The 21,187-nt window shown below is 39.1% G+C and overlaps 1 protein-coding gene across 1 annotated transcript in view; it reads right to left on the bottom strand.

Annotated features, from left to right (window-relative positions):
* C17H8orf34 (chromosome 17 C8orf34 homolog) overlaps window positions 1-21,187 on the bottom strand; it is a 331,115-nt gene extending 309,928 nt beyond the window's left edge. The window contains 2 exon segments of the mRNA XM_060128306.1: window positions 20,842-20,976; window positions 20,978-21,187. Of these exon segments, the coding sequence (XP_059984289.1) occupies window positions 20,842-20,976; window positions 20,978-21,187 (345 nt within the window).

Raw genomic sequence — 21,187 nt, 5'->3', positions numbered from 1 at the left:
TACACGTGTACTGTGAGCCAACTACACCGAACTGCTCCTCCAAGAAAACATTCCAGTCTCAGCAGCCCATCTTTGGATCATGCCATCCTTTGACCTGGAATGCCTCCGTCACCTCCCAAATCTCTTACTGTGCTGAAAACTCTTCTTCTAACTCAAGATTCATCCCAAATGCAACTTCATTCACTTATTCATTCCTGTGCTCACTCAACAGCTACTTTTTCGAGCATCTACTGGACAAGACACAGGGAGATGCTGAGGTAGAGCAGGAAGGGGAGGGCAGTGTGACCAAGTAAACAACTTCTGCCCTCAATAAACTTCTAATTGAATTAGAGGGTAAGAGAAAACATAATTAGCAGTAATACAAAGAACACTTTCCGAAGACCTATTGAAAGTACTAAGCAAGAGCCTTCAAGCTAGAGAAGGAGGCAGCTTATTCTGCTAGGGAAAAAAACCAAAAATCATGTTTCCTTCATCTTGTATTCTTTTTTTTTTTAAGATTTTTGATGTGGACCATTTTTAAAGTCTTTATTGAATTTGTTACAATATTGCTTCTGTTATATGTTTTGGTTTTTTGGCCGTGAGGCATGTGGGATCTTAGCTCCCCGACCAGGGATCGAACCCACACCCCCGTGTTGGAAGGTGAAGTATTAACCACTGGACCACCAGGGAAGTCCCATTCATCTTGTATTCTTGACTGGTAATTGGTTTATATACCTCCTGCGAACATTTGCATTTTGCAAAGACGTTTAATGCCTTTCCCTCAAGCAATGGTTATCAATCTGTGATGATTTTGTCCCTCAGGGCATATTTGGTAATGTCAAGAGTCATTTTTGATTGCCACAACTGGGAGAAGTGTTACTAGCATCTAGTGGGTAGAGTTGCTAAATGTCCTACAACACATTCCCCCACAGCAAAGAATTATCTGGTCCAAAATGTCAACAGTGCTGAGGCTGAGAAACCGTGCCCTAATGCCATAAATAAGATGGAAGCTTAAAGGTTTACGGAAGTTCGAGTGGAAAAAGGCATTTTGGAAAGAGGTGAAGGGAGTCCCTTAACACTTCTCAAATAATTACAGAGATCCAAGTAGAAATGGCAGTTACCTAAAACCAATCTCTTATGTCATAAACCCTTAGGAGCTTATAGAAGGAAAAAATAAACTGTTCAATGTTTAAACAGTTAATATCATCAGGAAGTTGTCATGTTGTTTTTACCCATTGATTCCAGTTTTGTCTCCTGAACATATACAGACAAAAATATATGTTCCATACAATAATCTTTCATGTATTTGAAGACATAGGTGATGTTCCTCTTAAGTTTTATTTCTTAAATTTAGTATTTCTAAATATTTCAAACATTTCTCATTATCCCAGCCATTATGGCAATGACAATTGCATTTAGATTATTTCCAATTAAATGTTGAACTTCATCTTTATTCCTATGAAGGGTCATATTGTCCATCTTAAGTTCCAGGCTCTGTTTTTCAAAATTCTGATTATATCATCCATGAATTTTTAAAATACAGCTTGCCTTTCATCACCTAAGTCATTGGTAAAAATATTGACCAGGACATTTCTGGCACCAGCAAGTCACTGAGTACTGCCCTCCAGGCTCACATCAGTCACCAGTGCATCCTCCTGGATAGGGTGGTCCAACAAGCTCCAAGTGACTGTACTATCACTCAATCCACATTTCTCTACCTTATATATAACCATCTTACGCATATGGAAGACTTTTCCAATTGCCTGGGAAAAAAATCTCAGACTATGTCTCCTAAATGGATCGTATCAGTGAGCCTAGTTATCTTATATCAGAAAGGAAGATTGAGCTAGAGTGAAATGATTTGTTTTCAATAAACTAATAGTGGCTTCAGTGGCACAGATTTCCCACTCTAAGCACACAGATTTTATTCATCAACATTTCATCATAAATTCTCTGATTTTACTATAGAACAATTATTCTTGTCTTCTGCTGAATATACCTAGCCTACTACCTTGAAAATTAAAAATCCTTTTCCTGCCTCCCATACTTTGGCACTTTTATGTTCCAGCTTGGCAAGTCTGGCATGGGGATGAAGAGCAGGGATATTGATATAAAAATACCTGGGTTTGCATCCTAGCTCCTCTATGTGATCGATGTATGACCTTAAGTAAGTTAACCTCTCTTTGCTTCAATACCCTTATCATTAAAATGGAGCTAACAAAATTCCCACATAGGATTGTTGTGAGAATCAAATAAAATATATCCTGGTGCTTAGAATAGTGACTGACACATAGTAATTGTGGTTAAATGTCAGCTTATTATGACCTCAATCCAAGTTCTTTAAATTCAGAAGGATATAAGTGCTCTGGAACAAGAAACCTTTAACTGATTAAAAGTATAGTGCATTATTTTTTCTCATTTCTAGATCTTCAGCTTCCTCTTAATCAAGAACATCCTATTTTGTAGTTTTTTAAAGATAATCATTTTTGATAGAAAATATATCAGCAAAATAAAGGTAGAATTATTCCACTTTTTCCATGTCATCTGCTAAAATCTCACCATCTGCTCCCACCATGAGCTCTGTTCCATCATGACATTATTAGAACCTATACTTCCAATCTTTCAAAATATATGCAGAGAGAGAGAGAGAACAACACCTTTGGCTAGGTGGAAATAACAGTGATGTCTACACATAGTAACTGAATCAATTTCCTTGTCAAAGTATTTTTCTGTATTTCAGCAACCAATTTTAGCCAATTAATCTAATAGTGACCAGCAACAGCAAAGGGTAAATTGTACACAGTAAACTCATACTGGCGTCCACTGAGCATTGTTTCTCTTCCTTAGTACTCAGTGTTCTTTATTATACCACGCTTAACCATAAATCTTAGAATTTTAATATTAACCAATTAATCTTCTCTTCTTTCATTTAACAAGTAAAGTGATACACTGGCAACAAAAGCACAGAGCCAGAAGCAGAGGCCAGCTCCACATATTACACATTCATTCCAAACATGATGTTGGGGCCACTCAGCAAATCTCCTAGAATTGACACAAACAGCAATACATTTGGATGCAGAATACTAAACTGGCAAAAGTCATTGAATACACATTCTCCTGATCCATTGCTTTTGCTGATATCTGTTCCCTCTGGAATTAAGGAACCCATTAAAACTTCAAAGAAATGGGCTGAGAAGTCTACATTGATGTTGACTTGAGATGCAAACAAAATTTTAAATTAATAGTTTCAGAATGCAGAATTTGAACAATTTCTGTCTGTAAAGATTTAGCTTTAGTTCAAGTTATAAAAATGGGTAAAACCTCCCATCCTATTGTATCTGCTGAGAAAGGGCACTGTGGTTAAGTGTCTCCTTATAAGTAGGACACACATCCGAATGGCAGACTGCTTAAAATACACCCATATCGATCCCAAAGTCTAGTATGTTGCTTTTAGTAAAATAGAAATATACCTGCCACCCTACTGGAAAAGCTACATGGCTTCATTTAGACTGCCTAATGATATAAACCTGGATTCCTTCATTCAGTACTCTTCCAGCATATAGTTACTGCCAGAAAATTCTCTTGGGCACACTGCTGCAAAGTATTTATGGAGATCCCGGTGGCCATAGAAAGGATATGACCATAGAAAGAATCAGGATAGGCTCGGTGGAGGCAAGCCGAGGAGAGGTGAGGGAGTTTTTTCCTAATTTCTTCCCAGAAAGGTGCTCTGCTGCACACTCTACAACTTGAAGCACAAATTTAATGTGATAACTTAGAATCTTCATCATCCTCATATCGCAGGTGTGGATGTATATATTAGGTCTAAAACCGTGAAGAAATCTTCCAGACACAAATATATTTCCTCTCAGTATGCAGCTTAAGAGGAATGTGCATTTTTAGTAATATTGAAAACTATAAACTTCAATATTAACACTGGAAGGAAAGTTTCATGATGGGGAAAGGTCTGAACCACAAAAGCAAGACATAGACCTCTGGAGCAACTCATGATAATCACAGTCACTGCCACATGGGTGTGAAGTAGGGAATGAAAGGATGGAGGGATGGAAGACATAATTTCATGGTTAACTCTTACCCAAATTTAGGCAAAAGTTTCTCTCCTTAATATGTTCCATACAGTACTGTTGAAATAGGTTCAGAATTTTCAGTAACATTTTTACTAAAGATTATGAAGTAAGAAAACCATGAACACAGTCATGATAATGATCTCAGATAATTTTACTTTCAAGTGTGCACTGGACCAAGGATGACAGCTACATCTTGCCTGTCTTTTGCATTTCCTAGTTCTTGGCCCAATGCCGTCCTTAACCTCTGCTGCACTGAATAGCTTCATAGATATCCAGACCCAATGTCTGGTCCAAAGGGAAAGATAATACTCTTCTTCTAATCACTAGAGTCATCCTCTCATTTTCTAATTCTTGTCTAATGAGGCCTTCTTTCCCAGGTAGGTGGAACTGGAAAGAAATCCAAATGGCAAGGATGGAGACATATCAGAAGACATGATATGAAGTGAAAGTCGAAAATTCAGAATTGTCAGCAAATCGAAATTTGAATCCATAGAAGTGGATGAGCTCTAGGACTAAGCCCTGAGAATATTCAACATTTAAAGAGGAGGTGGAGGTGGAAGAGTTCCCAAAGGAGACAGAGAAGAAATGGCTTAAAGAGGCAGAAGGAAAACTAGGAGAGGATGGTGTTACAGGAGCCCAGGGAAAACAGCATCTCACTGCGTGGAATAGTTGGAAGGCCAGGGAGAATGGGAAAAGGAGATACCTCTGAAGCTAAGGCAATGCTGTCCAATTACATATTCTGCAATAATGGCAATAATCTATGTCTGCTGTGGTCAATTCAGCAGCCACCTGTTACTACTGAGCTCTTAAAATATGGCTAGTGAGAATGAGGACTGAATTTTTAATTTCATTTCATTTAGTTTAAACAGTCACATGTGGCTAGTGGCTGCTGTATTGGACAGTGTGGAGAGTCTAAGCAGACAGCGGGCAAACTAGCCTAGCAGCTGAAAGTATGAGCTTTGATCATCAAAAAGACGAGATCACAAGTGTTGGTGAGGATGTGAAAAGGGAACGCTTGTACACTGTCGGTGGGAATGTAAACTGGTACAGCCAGTATGGAAACAGTATGGACATTCCTCAAAATATTAAAAGTAGAACTACCATACAATCCAGTAATCCCACTTCTGAGTATACATCCCAAAGAAATGAAAACAGGATCTCAAAGAGATATCTGCACTCCCATGTTCACTGCAGCATCATTCACAATAGCCGAGATATGGAAACAACCTAAATATCTGTCAATGGATGAATGGATAAAGAAGATGTGGTGTACACACACACACACACACACACACACACACACACAGACACAAGGACATTATTCAGCCATGAGAAAAGGAAATCATGCCATTTGCAACAACATGGATGTACCCTGAAGGCATGATGCTAAGTGAAATAAGTCAGAGAAAGACAAATACTGTATGATATCACTTATATGTGGAATCTAAAAAAGCCAAACTCATAGACACAGAGAGTAGAATGGTGGCTACCAGAAGGGAAAACCAACACTTTGTGTACCTTAAACTTACACAATATTATATGTCAGTTATATCTCAAAAAAGCTGAAAATATTCTAAAAATAAAAAAATGTAAAAGTCTAAGCTTTGGACTCAGACATATCCCAGGTTCACGTCATCTCCCCCACTTACGCTCTGTATATTTGGGGAAAGTTATGTCAACTCTAGAGAGCTAAGATTCTTCACATGGGAAACAGGCATGATAAAACAATAGCATTGTTAAAAGCATAAAACAACATAATACAGTACTGACTACACATGAAATGCAGGGATTTGGTGGATTAATTAGAGCCTGGTTAGTTAACCCACAAAGCCCCTCTGGAAGATTTAAACTTAGAGCGGGACTTCTGAATACAGATTCATGAAGTTTATTGTTTTTCCTTTGGAGAGAATCATAGCCTAATCTTCCTCCTTCAGATAATGCGACAATTAAACTAGCCAAGGTAGTCAAGCTTTTTGTTGCATTTCTTATTATGCTGAAAAAATGCTGACGTATTCTTTCATTAACCTATACTTGTACTAAATAACTGAAATCCTTCACACTTTAGTTCATGATAGTTTCTTCTACCATTCTTAACTGTAATTCCATCACCTCAAAGCCTTCTTTTCGCTAGGATAACTTATCTTACTAGCTTCCATCTTTTTGCTTACACTTTTTACCTAATTTATTAATATTGACCCTCAGGTGGAATTTAGCCTCAAGGCATGCTTTGACACTCAAAAAGGCGTCAAAGATTTTTCCCAAAAACATCTGCTGAAGCAAGTGCATGTGTTGTAAATTTTGATTGCTTTGAATTGAATTCTTCTGAGCCTGGGTTTCAATCCTGAGTTTCCTTCCAAATTGTCACACATATAAAATATTTGCTGAGCTCACCAATGTCTTAAGTATATCTATCCACCAAGTTGTACAACTAAATTCAGTTAGTGTGGCATAAAGTGTTTTTTTATGTCAATGAAATAGCAATGCATACAACAAGCCCCAGTTAGAACCAAGACATCTGGGACCTGCATTCATCCAATCTAAAAAAGCTTATCAACAGTTTTGCTGCCTTGACAGCCATGGAGCCAAATAAAGATAAAAACACACTATGTTGGAAGCAGAAGATTATCCTAATCAAAATGTCACTTCTGAAAATATCTTTTTTAAATGCCAATACTGTAAACAGAAATTTCCACAGTGACAATTAAACATAATTAAATGCTAGATTTCTCTTCATGTTTCTTTCATTCTCTACAACTTATTTTTCTGAACTGAAACTCAATTTCTCTTTCAAGTACATCTTGTTCCTGTCAGGGAAAAATGCAGCTAATATTTTTTAAATTTATCAAGTAAATTTAAAGGCATATTGGACCGTATTTTAAAATCTCAAAGGCCCTGAAGGTATTTTCTCTAACCATAGAGCCTCGGATTAATATACAACAAGACAAAGGGTGAGGTGTAGACATATGCACCCATGAGGATCAGAAGGTACCCTGGCACAGCTGTATCTAAGACAGTAATTTGCTTTTTCTTAGTTTCTAGAAAGTGGCCTACACTGGTCAGTTTTTTTTGGATTTTTTAATATGTGTTTCTTTGTTTAAACAGGAATCAGTGACATGTGGAGAGAATCAGATAATGCTGCAAAGAGAAATGAAGGGAAGGTCCAAGCCATGGAAACAATGGAAGGAAAGAAAATAGATGAACTTGGATAGTCTCATCCACCAGAGGGCAGACAGCAGAAGCAAGAAGAAGTACAATCCTGCAGCCTGTGGAACAAAAACCACATTCACAGAAAGATAGACAAGATGAAAAGGCAGACGGCTATGTACCAGATGAGGGAACAAGATAAAACCCCAGAAAAACAACTAAATGAAGTGGAGATAGGCAACCTTCCAGAAAAAGATTTCAGAATAATGATAGTGAAGATGATCCAGGACCTCGGGAAAAGAATGGAGGCAAAAATCGAGAAGATGCAAGAAATGTTCAACAAGGACCTAGAAGAATTAAAGAACAAACAAACAGAGATAAACAATACAATAACTGAAATGAAAACTACACTAGAAGGAATCAGGCTTCCCTGGTGGCACAGTGGTTGGGAGTCCTCCTGCCGATGCAGGAGACACGGGTTCGTGCTCCGGTCCGGGAAGATCCCACATGCCGCGGAGCGGCTGGGCCCGTGAGCCATGGCTGCTGAGCCTGCGCATCTGGAGCCTGTGCTCCGCAACGGGAGAGGCTACAGCAGTGAGAGGCCCGCATACCGCAAAAAAAAAAAAAAAAACACCAAAAAAAACTACACTAGAAGGAATCAATAGCAGAATAACTGAGGCAGAAGAACGGATAAGTGACCTGGAAGACAAAATGGTGGAATTCACTGCCGTGGAACAGAATAAAGAAAAAAGAATGAAAAGAAATGAAAACAGCCTAAGAGACCTCTGGAACAACATTAAATGCAACAACATTCGCATCATAGGGGTCCCAGAAGGAGAAGAGAGAGAGAAAGAATCCGAGAAAATAGTTGAAGGGATTATAGTCGAAAACTTCCCTAACATGGGAAAGGAAACAGTCACCCAAGTCCAGGAAGCACACAGAGTCCCAGGCAGGATAAAACCAAGGAGAAACACACCGAAACACATAGTAATCAAATTGACAAAAATTAAAGACAAAGAAAAACTACTGAAAGCAACAAGAGAAAAACAACAATAACATACAAGGGAACTCCCATAAGGTTAACAACTGATTTCTCAGCAGAAACTCTACAAGTCAGAAGGGAGTGGCATGATATATTTAAAGTGATGACAGGGAAGAACCTACAACCAATATTACACTACCCGGCATGGATCTGATTCAGATTCAACAGAGAAATCAAAAGCTTTACAGACAAGCAAAAGCTAAGAGAATTCAGCACCACCAAAACAGCTCTGCAACAAATGCTAAAGTAACTTCTCTAAGTGGGAAACACAAGAGAAGAAAAGGACCTACAAAAACAAACCCAAAACAATTAAGAAAATGGTAATAGGAACATACATATCAATAATTACCTTAAATGTGAATGGATTAAATGCTCCAACCAAAAGACACAGGCTCACTGAATGGATACAAAAACATGACCCATATATATGCTGTCTACAAGAGACCCACTTCAGACCTAGGGACACATACAGACTGGAAGTGAGGGGATGGAAAAATATATTCCATGCAAATGGAAATCAAAAGAAAGCTGGAGTAGCAATACTCATGTCAGATAAAATAGACTATAAAATAAAGAATGGTACAAGAGACAAGGAAGGACACTACATAATGATCAAAGGATCAGTACAAGAAGAAGATATAACAATTATCAATATATAGGCACCCAACATAGGAGCACCTCAATACATAAGGCAACTGCTAACACTTATAAAAGAGGAAATCAACAGTAACACAGTAATAGCAGGGGACTTTAACACCTCACTTACACAAAAGGACAGATCATCTAAACAGAAAATTAATAAGGAAACACAAGCTTTAAAAAACACAATAGAGCAGATAGGTTTAATTGATATTTATAGGATATTCCATCCAAAAACATCAGATTACACTTTCTTCTCAAGTGCAAATGGAAATTCTCCAGGATAGATCACATCTTTGGTCACAAATCAAGCCTCAGTAAATTTAGGAAAACTGAAATCATATCAAGCATCTTTTCTGACCACAATGCTATGAGATTAGAAATCAATTACAGGGAAAAAAATGTAAAAAACACAAAAATATGGAGGCTAAACAATACGTTACTAAATAACCAAGAGATCACTGAAGAAATCAAAGAAGAAATCAAAATATACCTAGAGACAAATGACAATGAAAACACGACAATCCAAAACGTATGGGATGCAGCAAAAGCAGTTCTAAGAGGGAAGTTTATAGCAATACAATCCTACCTCAAGAAACAAGAAAAATCTCAAATAAACAATCTAACCTTACACCTAAAGGAACTAGAGAAAGAAGAACAAACAAAACCCAAAGTTAGTAGAAGGAAAGAAATCATAAAGATCAGAGCAGAAATAAATGAAATAGAAACAAAGAAAATGATAGCAAAGATTAATAAAACTAAAAGCTAGTTCTTTGAGAAGATAAACAAAATTGATAAACCATTAGCCAGACTCATCAAGAAAAAGAGGGAGAGGACTCAAATCAATAAAATTAGAAATGAAAAAGGAGAAGTTACAACAGACACTGCAGAAATACAAAGCATCCTAAGAGACTACTATAGGCAACACTATGCCAATAAAATGGACAACCTGGAAGAAATGGACAAATTCTTAGAAAGGTGTAACCTTCCAAGACTGAACCAGGAAGAAATAGAAAATATGAACAGACCAATCACAAGTAATGAAATTGAAACTGTGATTAAAAATCTTCCAACCGGGCTTCCCTGGTGGCACAGTGGTTGAGAGTCCGCCTGCCAATGCAGGGGACATGGGTTCATGACCCGGACCGGGAAGATCCCATGTGCCACGGAGCAGCTGGGCCCGTAAGCCATGGCCACTGAGCCTGCACGTCTGGAGCCTGTGCTCCACAATGGGAGAGGCCAGAACAGTGAGAGCCCTGCGTACCACCAAAAAAAAAAAAAAAAATCTTCCAACAAACAAAAGCCCAGGACCAGATGGTTTCACAGGTGAATTCTATCAAACATTTAGAGAAGAGCTAACACCCATCCTTCTCAAACTCTTCCAAAAAACTGCAGAGGAAGGAACACTCCCAAACTCATTCTACGAGGCCACTACCACCCTGATACCAAAACCAGACAAAGATGTCACAAAAAAAGAAAGTTACAGACCATTATCACTGATGAATATAGATGCAAAAATCCTCAACAAAATACTAGTAAACAGAATCCAACAACACATTAAAAGGATCATACACCATGATCAAGTGGGACTTATCCCAGGGATGCAAGGATTCTTCAATATACGCAAACCAATCAATGTGATACACCATATTAAGAAATTGAAGAATAAAAACCATATGATCATCTGATTAGATGCAGAAGAAGCTTTTCACAAAATTCAACACCCATTTATGATAAAAACTCTCCAGAAAGTGGGCATAGAGGGAACCTAGCTCAACATAATAAAGGCCATATATGACAAACCCACAGCAAATATCATTCTCAATGGTGAAAAGCTGAAAGCATTTCCTCTAAGATCAGGAAGAAGACAAGGATGTCCACTCTCACCACTATTATTCAACATAGTTTTGGAAGTCCTGGCCACGGCAATCAGAGAAGAAAAAGAAATAAAAGGAATACAAATTGGAAAAGAAGAAGTAAAACTGTCACTGTTTGCAGATTACATGATATTATACATAGAGACTCCTAAAAATGCCACCAGAAAACTACTAGAGCTAATCAATGAATTTGGTAAAGTAGCAGGATACAAAATTAATGCACAGAAATCTCTTGCATTCCTATACACTAATGACGAAAAATCTGAAAGAGAAATTAAGGAAACACTCCCATTTACCATTGCAACAAAAAGAATAAAATACCTAGGAATAAACCTACTTAAGGAGACAAAAGACCTGTATGCAGAAAACTATAAGACACTGATGAAAGAAATTAAAGATGATACAAACAGATGGAGAGATATAACATGTTCTTGGATTGGAAGAATCAACATTGTGAAAATGACTATACTACCTAAAGCAATCTACAGATTCAATGCAATCCCTATCAAACTACTAATGGCATTTTTCACAGAACTAGAACAAAAAATTTCACAGTTTGTATGGAAACACAAAAGACCCCGAATAGCCAAAGCAATCTTGAGAAAGAAAAACGGAGCTGGACGAATCAGGCTCCCAGATTTCAGATTATACTACAAAGCTACAGTAATCAAGACAGTATGGTACTGGCACAGAAACAGAAAGATAGATCAATGGAACAGGATAGAAAGCCCAGAGATAAACCCATGCACATATGGTCACCTTATTTTTGATAAAGGAGGCAAGAATATACAATGGAGAAAAGACAGCCTCTTCAATAAGTGGTGCTGGGAAAACTGGACAGCTACATGTAAAAGAATGAAATTAGAACAATCCCTAACGCCATTCACGAAAAATAAACTCAAAGTGGATTAGAGACCTAAATGTAAGACTGGACACTATAAAACTCTTAGAGGAAAACATAGGAAGAACACTCTTTGACATAAATCACAGCAAGATCTTTTTTGATCCACCTCCTAGAGTAATGGAAACAAAAACAAAAATAAACAAATGGGACCTAATGAAACTTAAAAGCTTTTGCACAGCAAGGGAAACCATACACAAGATGAAAAGACAACCCTCAGACTGGGAGAAAATATTTGCAAATGAATCAACAGACAAAGGATTAGTCTCCAATATATATAAACAGCTTATGCAGCTCAATACTAAAAAACAAACAATCCAATCAAAAAATGGTCAGGGGCTTCCCTGGTGGCACAGTGGTTAAGAATCCACCTGCCAATGCGGGGGACACGGGTTTGAGCCCTGGTCCAGGAAGATCCCACGTGCCGCAGAGCAAATAAGCCAGTGTGCCACAACTACTGCATCTGCACTCTAGAACCCACGAGCCACAACTACGGAAGCCCGGAAGCCCACGCACCTAGAGCCCATGTCTCTGCAACAAGAGAAGCCACTGCAATGGAAGCCGGCGCACCGCAACAAAGAGTAGCCCCGGCTCCCTGCAACTAGAGAAAGCCCATGTGCAGCAACGAAGACCCAACGTAGCCATAAGTAAATAATAGACAGTCTGATTCTTGCCACCAGGAATGGACTGGGTTTGGGATTGACAGCTAAAGTAATGCTGGGGACTTCCCTGGTGGTTCAGTGGTTAAGAATCCGCCTGCCAATGCAGGGGACACAGGTTCAAGCCCTGGTCCGGGAGGATCCCACATGCCTCAGTGCAACTAAGCCTGTGCGTCACAACTACTGAGCCTGTGCTCTAGAGCCCGCGAGCCACAACTACTGAAGCCTGTGGGCCTAGAGCCCGTGCTCTACAGTAAGAGAAGCCGCCACACTGAGAAGCCCGCCCACTGCAACAAAGAGTAGCCCCCCCTCACCACAACTAGAGAAACATGTGCAGTGGAGAAGACCCAATGCAGCCTAAATAAATAAATAAATAAAAATTTAATATCTACTTCTAGATACAAGACATGACATAGTATATGAACTGATACCTATTGTCTGCAGATTACTGATGCACACACATCCTTCACTGTGGAACGGTCCTCTCTCCCTCTGGATAGACTGTCCTGTACTATTGGGAGTGCACACAAAAATGGTATAGAAAGCAGAGGCCCTATTCAGACCAGTCACACACATCAGTCCACGTTTTTAAGATTTTTTTTTTTTTTGACTGCACGGCATGTGGCATCTTATTTCCCTGACCAGGGATCGAACCTGTGTCTCCTGCATTGGAAGCACGGAGACTTAACTACTGGATCACCAGGGAAGTCCCAGTCCACTTTTTTAACCTATGCATTTTAGTGCTCTAAAATTCCCTCTCCGCACTGCTTGAGCTGTGTCTCATAAATTTTGACATACCTTCCTTTTCATTGTTAGATGGGTTTTTATTTCCTTGCAATTTCTTCTTTGACAAGTAGATTATGTAGAAGTGTGTTGCACCGTTTCCCAGTGTTTTGGGAATCTTCCTGTGTTCCTTCTATTACTGATTTCTAGTTTCATCCCACTGTGATGGAGAAAACACCTTGTATGTTTTCTATTGAGGATTGTTTCGTGGTTCAGGGAATGGTCTATCTCTGTATGCATTCCATGCCACCTGAAAGGAATGTGCATTCTGATACTGTTGCATGGAGTGGTCTACAAATGTCAACTAGACCCTGTTGTCTGATGTGCTGTTGAGTTCTTCTATGGTGTTTCTGAATTTCTGCCTAGTTGTTCTCTCAATTGTCAAGAGAGGGGTTTTGAAGTCTTGAACTATATTTACAGATTTGTCTATTTCTCTTCTTAGTTCTATCAGTTTCTGCTTCACACAGTCTGCAGCTCTGCTGCTCAGTGCACACACTCAGGATTGCTCTTTTTCTTGGTGGGTTGACCCTTCTATTATTACAAAATGACAATTCCTGTCTCTGATAATTTTCTATCCTCTAAAGTCTACTTTATCTGACATTTACATAGCCACTCCTGCTTTCCTTTGATGTTTGCATAATATTTTTTCCATTCTTTTACTTTTATCCTGCCTGTATCTTTGTATTTGAAGTGAGTTTCTTAGTTGGGTCATGTTTTTTAATCCACTCTGACAATCTCTTTTAACTGGTATACTTAGACCATTGCATTTAATTGAATTAGCGACATATTAGGGCTAAAGTCTGTCATGTTATTTATTTTTTTTCTGTTTGTTCTCTCTGCTTTATTTTTTTCTTTTTCCTATTCCTGGAGGTTACTTGAACATTTTTTTAAATTCCATTTTTATTTATCTACTGTTTTTGAGGGCATCTTTTTGTATAGTTTTTTTAGTGCTTGCTCTAGGTATTACATTATACATATACAATTAGTCAACAGGTATTGTCATTTTATCAGTTCAAGTGAAGTAGAGAAACCTTACCTTCTTTGCACCTCTTAACCCTTCCTTGATTATAATACAATTTTCTTAAGTACTTCCTCTACATACTTTTAGAACCTCATCTGACATTGTTATAATTGTGCTTCAATCATGACATAATTTAGAAAATTCAAGAGGAGAAGGAAAACGTATTATATTTACTCATATTTTTGCACTCTCCATGTTCTTTCTTCCTTCCTGATGTTCTAAACTTCCTTATTCTTTCATCATTTCCTTTCTGTTTAGAGAACTTCCTTTAGCCATACTTTTAGGGAAGGCCTGCTGGTGACAAATTCTCTTGATTCCCCTTTCATTTGTGAAGGATATTTTCTCTAATGGAATCCTAGGTTCTTTTTTTTCAGCACTTGAAAAATATTGTGCCACTTCCCTTGGACCTCCATGGGCTGATGAGAAATCTGGTGTCATTCTAATTGCTTTTTCCTCTATAGGTAGAATGTTGCATTTCTCTGGCTGCTTTCAAGATTTTTCTTGTCTTTCTTTCCCAGAAATTTAATTTCGATGTGTCTTGGCACGGATTTCATGGCAGGGGTGGCCTTGTTACCACTGGACCACAAGTCCTGAGTCTTCTCTAGGCCTCTTCTGACACAACCCCAATGGGGAGGGAGAGGAATGCCTTATTACTGTCAGGAGTGGGAGGAGGCCAGCCTCCCCACATGGTCTCCACTGACATTGGCCTCAGATCGGGGGTAAGAGTGAAGCAACAATGTAAAATCAAATTAAAACCACAATGAGATACCACACAAACCAGTTAGAATGACTATTAGTAAAAGGACAGATGATATCAAGTTTGGGTGAGAATAGTGAACAACTGAAACTCTCACACACAGTTGGTAGGAACGTAAAATTGTACAAGCTTCAAAACTAGTGGCTAATGTCTTAAAAAGTTAAACATACACCTACTATATGATCCATCCAACCTATTCCAGGTCCCCAAGAGAAACAAAAGTATAAATCCATACAAAATACTAATTCAGCAATAAAAAGAAGTAAACTACTGATACAGGATGCAACATGGGTGAATTGCAAAATAATGATGTCAAGTACAAAATGATATACACCTTCCCCCCAAAAAGGAGCATAGAGTATGATTCTATTTATACAAAACTCTAGAAATGGAAAAACAACCTTAGTGACAAAAAGGAGATCAGTGGTTGCCTGGGGATGTGGAAGAAGTAAAGAAAGGTAGGAGGGAGGTATTACAAAGAGGCATTCCAGACAGCAGGATGGAGGACAGGCATATGAGAAGATGTCCCAGCTGAGTCCATGTATTTTAGGTACCTTCCAGGAAATTGCAAACATTTTCACTACATATCATTGACTCTATGACACTCGATCATATGTAGGTGCAAAGGAGATGCCACCACTCATAAACAAACAGAAACAGTATCTCTGCCTCAGCACCCTTTCTTGTGTTCCAGCACTCTTATGCATTTATTTTTAAAATATTTTTGCTGATATTTCAATAAAATTTTGAGAGGGAGTAGAGGAAAATGCATATGCTTAATTAACCAGAATTGTAAATTTTCTTTACTCAGAATTTTAGTTCATTATTCATTGGTTGCCATGTATAAATCATTGATAACAATTCTTAACTACGCTCACATAATTTAATGTTTAAAGAAACCCAATGGATGAATTATTTTGTAAATCCTCATTTCCTAGATGTCCTTTTCTATTTTTAATATTTTCAAAAATTTTGAAATAATTTTAAACTTACAGAAAAAGTATGTGAACAACACAAAGGACTCCATATACCCTTCACCTAGAGACCCCATTCAAGTTTCGCCAACTTTTCCAAAAATGTCCTTCATAGCAAAAGTATCAACTCTAGAAACATATTTTGCACTTGTCACGTCTCTTCAGTCTGAGACCTCCCTTGACTTTCATGATCTTAACATTTTTTAAGACTCCAGATAAGCAGAATTTCCCCATCAAGCTTATCAGATATTTTCCCATTATTCAATTCAAGTTATGCATGATGGGCAGGAATATTACAGAAGCGATGCCATGTTGTTTTAAATGCATCCTAAGAGGGGGCACAACACTTGAGTAAAGTAGCGTCTGCCAGGTTTCTTCACTACAGAGTTACCTTTTTCCCTTTTATAATTAACATTTATTTTGTGGAAAGATACTAGAGATTATGTAACATCTCATTCCTTATCCAACTTTCACCCATTAGTTTTAGCATTGATTAATGTTTCTTGCCCGAATTATTACTAAGATGGTTGCCAAGTAGTGATTTTCTAATTCCATCATCCCTTCCAGTTTTATTAATTGGCATTGTACTTATGATAAAGTAAAGCTTTCTCTTCTCCCTATAAATTGAACACATTCATGTATCCCATGAATGTGTGGAATAAAATATTCCTATTTTATACAGTAAGATAATGTTACTATCATTCTTTATTTTGCTTCTTAAATTGTCCCAGATTTAGTTAATAGGAGCCTCTTCAAGCTGGCTTCTATGTCCTTTGGACATGTTCCTATCATTCTTTGACCACTTCCTTACTTTTTAGCGTAATAAGATGTTCCAGGTTCATCTTGTATTTCCCAGTGCCAAGCCTTGAATTAACCATTTCTCCAAGGATACCTGGTTCCACTTAATGGGGAATATCATTTAGAACACAAATCTGGTTGCTATGGTTGACCAGTTGATGAGTCCACCTCATAACATATATGCCAAATCAGTTAACACAAATTTAGACTATGTGAGTAGAGGTACTAAACACAGAAGGTTGTAAAGTGATTCCATTCTACTTGGAGTGGGTCAGACCACATTTGGGAAAATGCAGTGAACTTAGTTTGCCACATCTTCAATAGAGAGAGATTTAAAAATTCCATGGAGATTGTATGAAGACCGCATTATTCTGCTTTTTAAAAATTGTAGTATAGTTGATTTATAATGTTGTATTAGTTTCAGGTATACAGCAAAGTGATTCATATATATTTATCAAGATATAATCTTTTTCAGATTCTTTTCCATTATGGGTTATTATAAGATATTAAGTATAGTTCCCTGTGGTATAACTTGTTGTTTATCTATTTTCTATATAGTGGTGTGTATCTGTTAATCCCAAACTCCTAACTTATTCCTCCCTCTCCCCCTTTCCCCTTTGGTAACCATAAATTTGTTTTCTATGTCTGTGGGTCTGTTTCTGTTTTGTAAATAAGTTCATTTGTATCAATTTTTAGATTCCACATATAAGTGATATCATATGGTGCAGGATTTCCCACTCTTGTGAGTGTGACTAGGCCGGAACCAAGACATATGGCTGCCCTGAGCACCATTCCAACCCATAATTTTCAAATAATTATCCTATTTAACAAGATGAGAGAAACTGAAAATTGTATACTTCTTTGTATTAAAAATAATGAATTTATTGCAACGTTTCACATCATATAGCCTCTTGAGAATTAAGTTAAACTGCTTACAATATAAACAAAGTAGATGGCTTGATCCTAATAAGCAACAGAATTTCTGATCACCAAGTTGTTTGACTGTTAGGTGCCTAGCCCTAGGCTTTGAGATCAGTCTTACGTTTGCCCCATGTATCTTACCTTCGTATGTTGCAAAAATATTCTACTTTGGTGGCAGCCAAACCATTTCACATCTTGCCAGTTAAGTGAGGAGCTATGTGTGAAATCTGTATTAAGATTATAGTTCTAACTTATTGTAGCAACATCAAGCATTCGTTATAGATTGATGCCAGACTGCTAACTACTTGCCTGCCCTGAGCAAGCCAATGAGAGCACTAAAAGTATTATATCTTACAAACATTTCAAAGAGTTTGTGGAATTTAAGTCATTATTGCCATTTTCACCTTATAGCTTCATACTATTTAATTAAAATATCATTACCCAAGACTCTAATGCAATGATTTCTAGGCATGGTTTTGTAATGCCTCAAAATATCTTCAAACATAGTTAAAGGTAGTATAAATGTATACTTCTAAATCACCTGGAAACAAGATTAATTTCACTCTAAAGTAGTTTTTGAAACACCATATTGTGTGCAGCACTTTGATAAGCTTCTCAAGTGATAAAATGTTAGAAATAAATAAACTAAGTAAGAAATAAACTAAACTAAGTAAACTGTACAGGTTTAAAAAAAAATGAGATGTAAGTATCCTCAATACCAGTATATGTTACTTTTGCTACTGTTTAGGCCGGGGCACGAACCCATGTCCCCTGCATCGGCAGGCGGACTCTCAACCACTGCGCCACCTGGGAAGCCCATTGCTACTGTTTTAAATAACATTCATGTGCTCTCTTTAAAGTGCCTCGCTTCAGTGAGTTTTCTTAAAACAGACCTAGCTAACAAAATCTGTAAAGGGAACATATTGTCAGGTCTTATATATTTTCAAAACTAAAGTAAAGCTATGTCACTAATGCCAGTGCCTCAGCACGAAAAAAAATCACCACAAAGCACAGATAATAAAACTTGGTACCACCTATTTCAATTTGTAATTGGTAAATGGAGATTTTAGCTTATGTCACTGTTTCTTACAATGTGGCCCAGGAATTAAATATGTGACCATCATTTGTGCTACTTCTTACTAAATTCAGGTTCCTAGGCTCCTCTTCTGATCTCTTGAAGCAATTTTTATGAGAACTATTAACCAAAGGCCTGGGAGCTTTGAGGGGAATGATAGATCAATATGTCCATTTTACACTAGTTCCACTGGTTTTCAAGTATGAGGAAACTTTCCAGTTTTGTAAAGTACATGTAATTCTACTCTCAAAACGATGCTCTCTCATGATCAAAACTGTTGCATAAGGACTTGATTTCAGTAGAAGAGAACTTATCCATTTTCTCCCTTTAATTATTTAAAGTGCACATCAACCCTTAAAAATTAACTACTCATCACTGCAATCCAAGCTAATGGGGATGTATGTAATATGTTACCGAAAAAATGAATAAAATACAGAGCATATACTTTTGTCCTTGTTTGTTTTTTAGTGAGGAGGTTTAATGATTTTACGAAACAATTCTGCCATCCCTTAAGATTCAGCTGTGGAACTGAAAAAGTGAGCATTTAAAACCAAGTTGGATTTATTTCCTAATTATGTATATAGAAAGTTTACATACATTCCAAACTCTATTACTGTCACTTGGAGAGAATCTTGGGAATTATAAAAGTCAGCAAATGAGAACAGCATCTATTAAAAACAATTCATTTATTCTCCCTAGGAAAATGTACTTATATTCTAGAGAAGAAACCCTCTAAATGTATTTATTTTATGTTTCTTTTGATACAATTAACACACTGTGCCACAGAGGGTTATTATATTTCTCCTTTAAATACAGTGTATAGTCTCTAATCTTTACACTAAAGGCAAAGAAAGGAATTCTAGTAGCTCCAGCAATTCTACTCTGCTTTTGTATATGCACTTCCTTTGCTAACACTTTTCGCAAAAACAAGAATCAAGACATATATTGTAGGACTTTATGACTATACAACAGTGATTCTCAGTTGAGATAATGGTCATATCTCCCAAGACAGTACATGGTTAACTTAAAAGTTGGTCAGAAAAACAAGGGATTTTGCAAATCTTGGTTATGTGAAACCCGTTATGATCACACCCTTGTCAGCTCCCTTTTTGTGCTGGGACATTAATTCGCAGTCTTATTTTCTCTGCAGTTATCATTCTCCTCTCTTCAGTCCTGGAGAAGGTGTTCCATCCTCTGCTATCTCTTTCCTCCTGCCTCGTTTCAGCCTTAAGACACCGCGGTCACGTAAACGCCCAAGTATGACCACAACGGATTTTTTTGGCGGGGGGGCGGGGATCTCGACCCTCCCACGTCCTCTCGCAGCGGGTCCGTGCCCAGCTGGACGGTTGGACAGGAAAGGAGGGGACCGTGGGCGTCGCTCCCCGCTGGCCTCTGCAGCTACCCAGCGCCCTGGCAACCGGAGGGACGCTTTGCCGGTGCCTGGTTTCAGTCCCCCGTTCTCATTTTCTCCTGTTCTCCCACTTTTCCATTCTCCTACTGTATTTTTGTCATCAATTCTTTGATGGCGAGAGAAAACAGCTCAGAGCTGTCTCCTTCCCATAAATACGCGTGTGCTTTTCCCGAACCTTTCTCTGCCCCCTCTCTCCCCCTAACACAGGTAGGGGGGCCGCAAGGCAAAGGATTCTCCTTTCATCCAGAGACCCATGTCAGCGCCTCAGCTTGGCAATTTCATTCCACACGCCCGCACCTACAGAAGCCTACTTCCTACCAGTTCAGTTTTCTCCCAGGTAACCTTATTCCATCCCATTGCTAAGCACTTCCTCCACCTTTTACGGGTTCTACTACTGCCTACGTTTGGGGAAAAACGCGCAAGACAGTGTGAATTCCAGGAAGAAAGTGAGCGTGTGTAAGGCTGAATGTGTGCATCCGTCTGTCTCAGCCTGTCCGGGCCCCGTGCATGTGGTTGCAAGGTGCAAGACAGTCAGACACCTCAAACTTGCCATGCCAGGATAAGGCTTGTCCCTCCAGAGCTTACCTGTCCGCGCCCAAGTAACCGAAGAACCGCCCGCGCGGCCGCGTTCCAGGACACCTGGCCCGGACAGAGAGAGAGAACTGGGGCCACAGGGGCGTCCCTCCCGCGCATCTCTTCTGTCTCCCTCCTTCCCTCCGGGGTGTCCGGAACCCCCCAAAGACAAACGGTACCGCCCGCACCTGCAGCGCCTTACCTCAAACAGGGGACCGATCTTGTTCTTCTCCAGGTAAGCCTGGATCCGGGATTGCTGATGAGAGGCCATGGAGAGACCGATGGGCCGTGGAGAGTGCGAGAGACCGCGCGGCCGTGCGCCTCTGCCCGGGGACACCCCTGCTTTCCCCTGGACCGGGGCCGGGACAGGAGCTCGGGAGCCCGGGCTCCCCCGGCGCGTCGCGGCGCGGCGCGGCGCGGCGAGCTTGGCTCCCGGCGCGGACGTGGGCTACAGCCGCTGGAGCCGCGAGCGCGTGGGGCGCCGAGAGCCGGAAGCCGGGGCGCGGCGCCGCCAACTCAGACAACTCGGAGGCGAAGGGAGCACTCAT

The sequence above is a fragment of the Lagenorhynchus albirostris genome, chromosome 17 (assembly GCF_949774975.1).
Source record: "Lagenorhynchus albirostris chromosome 17, mLagAlb1.1, whole genome shotgun sequence".
Classification (NCBI taxonomy): Eukaryota; Metazoa; Chordata; class Mammalia; order Artiodactyla; family Delphinidae; genus Lagenorhynchus; species Lagenorhynchus albirostris.
Note: the sequence above shows the minus strand (reverse complement) of the source record. Positions and strands in the feature narration are given on the sequence as shown.